The sequence below is a fragment of the Megalobrama amblycephala genome, linkage group LG9 (assembly GCF_018812025.1).
Source record: "Megalobrama amblycephala isolate DHTTF-2021 linkage group LG9, ASM1881202v1, whole genome shotgun sequence".
In the NCBI taxonomy this organism is placed as follows: Eukaryota; Metazoa; Chordata; class Actinopteri; order Cypriniformes; family Xenocyprididae; genus Megalobrama; species Megalobrama amblycephala.
The window spans coordinates 22,256,443-22,260,448 of NC_063052.1; the positions used below are offsets into that span (position 1 = coordinate 22,256,443).

The 4,006-nt window shown below is 36.7% G+C and overlaps 1 protein-coding gene across 1 annotated transcript; it reads left to right on the top strand.

The window, feature by feature from the left end:
* Nucleotides 1-914: 914 nt before the first annotated feature.
* Nucleotides 915-2,335, top strand: LOC125274586 (C3a anaphylatoxin chemotactic receptor-like). Its single transcript, XM_048200960.1, has 2 exons — nt 915-1,635; nt 1,743-2,335. The coding sequence occupies exons 1-2, from the start codon at nt 1,123-1,125 to the stop codon at nt 2,238-2,240; spliced, it is 1,011 nt and encodes a 336-aa protein (XP_048056917.1). The 5' UTR covers nt 915-1,122; the 3' UTR covers nt 2,241-2,335.
* The last annotated feature ends 1,671 nt before the right edge of the window (nt 2,336-4,006 follow it).

Consider the following 4,006-nt stretch of genomic DNA (forward strand, 5'->3'; position numbering starts at 1 on the left):
GTATTGCATTATATCGTTTAGTAATATATATAATAATTGTATCCAATGTTTGTCATGTGTTTTTATGTATTATATTTTATAAAGGTGTAACAATGTATTATAATATATTATAACTGTGGTTATGATTATTCCTGAGGTCATACAATGCATTATAAGGTGCATTACAAGGCATAATTAATGCATTAAAAAAACTTTATAATGCACTATAAAGGCTTTAAGTTTTGTTTTTACAAATACATAATACTAAAGACAAGCAAAAACAATACTAAATGTCTGTACATTGTAAACAATAAACCTTTACAGTAAAAGTAGTTTGTAGCTGTGGTTGCCAGAACTGTAAAAACACAGTAGCAACATTTTAGGTTTCAGAGGACTGAACTTAATCTTATGGTTAAAAAAAAAAAAAAAAAAAAAAGTACATTTCTTTAACTGATACAATGCTCATATTCCATTTAAATTAATAAAATTGGTTTCATACCCGCATGATAACAATATATAATACCCACCATATAATACAAATTAGAGTTCATCACAAGCTTTTACACAAATTGAGTTAAGAAATAATAACACACTTTAAACTAAAATAATGCAATTCAACATTCATTAAACAACATAAGATTAAATAAATCATAACAAATGATTACATAAATCATAACACATGTATATAATTGTGACATAAATCCCAAATGTATATCATTGATAAAAACTAAGAAACATAATTTAAACGAAATAATATCAAATGTAAAGTATCTCACAAGGAATTGTGGGAATGTTTACATTTTTTCTCTGTAAATTATGACTGCTTTACCTCCAAAATCTGTACATTTAATAGTATTTTAATTTCCAGTAAAATTAAATAAAAAGTTAGATCTATTACAGTTTTTCCACTGTATATAGTGCCAGTGGGTTTTCTCTTGTCTGACACAGATTATGGTGCATCCTCTGTGCAAAATTATAAAAACTGATATTGATGTTGAATGAAAATATTTATACAGAATATCTCTTCCTGTGGCAAAACAGTCTTCCTAGTTGGCTTACAAATTGACTTCATGAATGAACAGATCTATTGTTAAACAGAAAACCTGAAGGAACATTAATGGCTTTATCTCTCTTGGTTGTAGAATGACCACCAATACAACTGTTCTCCATTATGCCCGTTCTGAGGTCTCAAACCACCATGAGAACACTATAGTGGACACTGAAGCTATTATGAAAGAAGTCAACATTGTTTTCCTCACCATCATCATTCTCTTCGGCACCACTGGGAACTCTGTGGTCATCTGGGTTGCCGGCTTCCGCATGAATCCCAGTGACCTGATTTTCTGTCTGACACGAGTCACTTCACTCATCAGAGATCTTTTCTTTAACCGCTGGCCTTTTGGGGTCTTTCTCTGTAAATTCACTGGCTTCTTCAAGTACGCCAACATGTTCTGCAGTGTTTTTCTTCTGGCTGTCATCAGTGTGGATCGAGCGCTTTGCATTTGCCGTCCAGTGTTCACCAGGAAACGACGGACGTTATGTGCTGCTCGTGTGGTCAGTGTGGGAGTTTGGATTTTGGCTGTGATCTTTAGTTCACCATACTTTGTGTACCGACAGGTCTTCCCAGAAAAGAACTTAAGCCAATGCTCAGTGAAGGTCAGAATGGCTTCACAAATGCCTGAAAGATTATATTTTTACTCACAAATCTGCATTTACTACATTATAGAAAATTTTTGAATACAAATGTGTGATTTCATTTACAGGAAGACGGAGCAGCAGAGGGTGGCAATTCAGCAACATATGTCTACTACTACAATCGTTTCATCTGTGGATTCCTATTGCCCTTCCTGGTCATCCTTATCTGTTACATACTAGCTGCTGTTGGGATACGCAGAACGCGGCTCTCTGGCAAATCGAGGCCTCTTCGGATTCTTGCTGTACTGGTCTGTGCCTTTTTCCTATGTTGGGCCCCCTACCACTTTCTAGGACTGGTCAAGTTGGTGCATAAAGACAACATGGCAGTAAAAATAGCATGGAGTATGGCTTCAAACTTAGCTTATTTCAACAGCTGCATTAACCCATTGCTGTACTTCTGCATGGGACTGGATGTTAGACGACACTGCAACCAAAACCTGTTAGGGATTTTTCATAGAGCTCTTATGGAGGAAAGTCACTTTCTCCAGTCCCAGGAACGCACAAGGAACGAAAGCTGTAATTCCATTCCAAAGACAGCAGACACTGAGTGTATGACTAATGTTTAACACAAATTAGTTTGAAGCAAACTTTTTCATGTTATTTGCTGTTTGCATTTTCTACAGTTTCAATTTGAAGACATACAAAATGGAAATCATTACAAAATGAAGCCAGAACTATTGAACTATTATATTATTAAACTTTACATTTCAGAAATATTGTTCAACTTGAAATTCTTTGTTCAATGTGTTTGACTAGTTGGGACAACACATGGGGAATTCATTTTTTTCTTGCATAACATTTCCAAACCTATGGCCCAGTTTCACAGACAGGGCTTAGATTAAGCCAGGTTTAGGCATTAGTTCAATTAGGAGCTTTTTTTAACCCTTAAATGCATGAATGTTTTGCCAATCATTCTTACATATTTGGAGCTTTAGTGACCTGGATCTATATCTTACACGGATGGATCGCTACCTGTTGTGATGATATAAAACTCACCTGATATTAGTAACGGTTACAGAAGAATGAAATAAAGCATATTTTGTTACCTTGTGGAGCTTGGAAGGTTTCAGATTAGAGCAGATGTTTTATGCCATCATCACTGTCCTCGTCAGAGCTCATTTCCCAGTACCTTCAGCTAATGATAGTTATTAGAATATGTTTGAGATAGCGAGTAGGCTATTTAGCCCATTCGTGATCTCAAAACATATTCTCAAAATCATTTTCAATATCTTTTCAACATATTTTGATTTCTGACAGCTCACCAGATCCATCATCAAGAGACAGTGACACTCATATTTGATTGTGTTCAGTAGGCCTACTTGCTCTGCAGTAAATCGATGATGCCCGGTTCAGACTTTAGCCATTTTTAGCGATTTTAGCCAGATTTTGCCACAATCTGCTTGAGGTAGGGAGTCGTGGGGATTCGTAAACGACAATAGGCGTTGGGACACAAGATTAGGTCGTTTCAGCTCGTGTAGTGTGTCATAGTGGACGATAACCAATGCCACGTCTGGAATTGCTCATGACGTCACGACAGAAAGACTAGCATGTTTAATTTTTTTTCTCGGTCGTCCACGAGTTCCGTCACATGTGTGACACTAGCCAATAGATGCACAGAAGCTCCTTCCTACATGCTTTCAAACATGTCAAAAAGAAAGAGAGACAATGGTATTGTTCCTAATAGGTGGAATTTACAATGGAGAAAATGTTTGTGGAGCTATGGCAACACTACTCCTGTGTTTATGTTTCCTCGAGGAACTAAGTTACCGCGACAGAGCGAAAAAAAGGTAAATAAAACATATGCTACCTCAGTTCTCTTTGGAGGAAATCCAAATATCCATGCAATCCAGATATTTTTCTACTTTTGGGATTTTCTGACGACAAGACAGAGCAAAACACGCTGCTAGCCATTGTTTATAAACTGCACCTTCTGTCAGTCGATAGTCCCGCCTTCTCGACGACAGCACGCACGCGGTGAATGGTCGGGTAGCACCGTGTAGTCTGACATGTATCTTGTCCACAACATGAAGAGATTTTAGGAGTCAAAATCATATATCTAACACAGTGACCGACAAAAATATCGTGTAGTCTGAACCCAGCATGAGCCATTTCACGTTTTGCTACTTCCTATTCTTTCGTTTTTTGTCTGAATGAAATGTCACTTCATCATTGTGTATCAGACATTGCCACCTTGTGGAATAAAGGTGAATTGCGCTGATTCCGTCATCAAAGATTCAATTATTGTTGTGCAGAAAAAATATAAATATAACTGTACACTGATACACACCTCGGGTCGTTAGCGACCCTATACAATTTTTACAAAAATGAATGG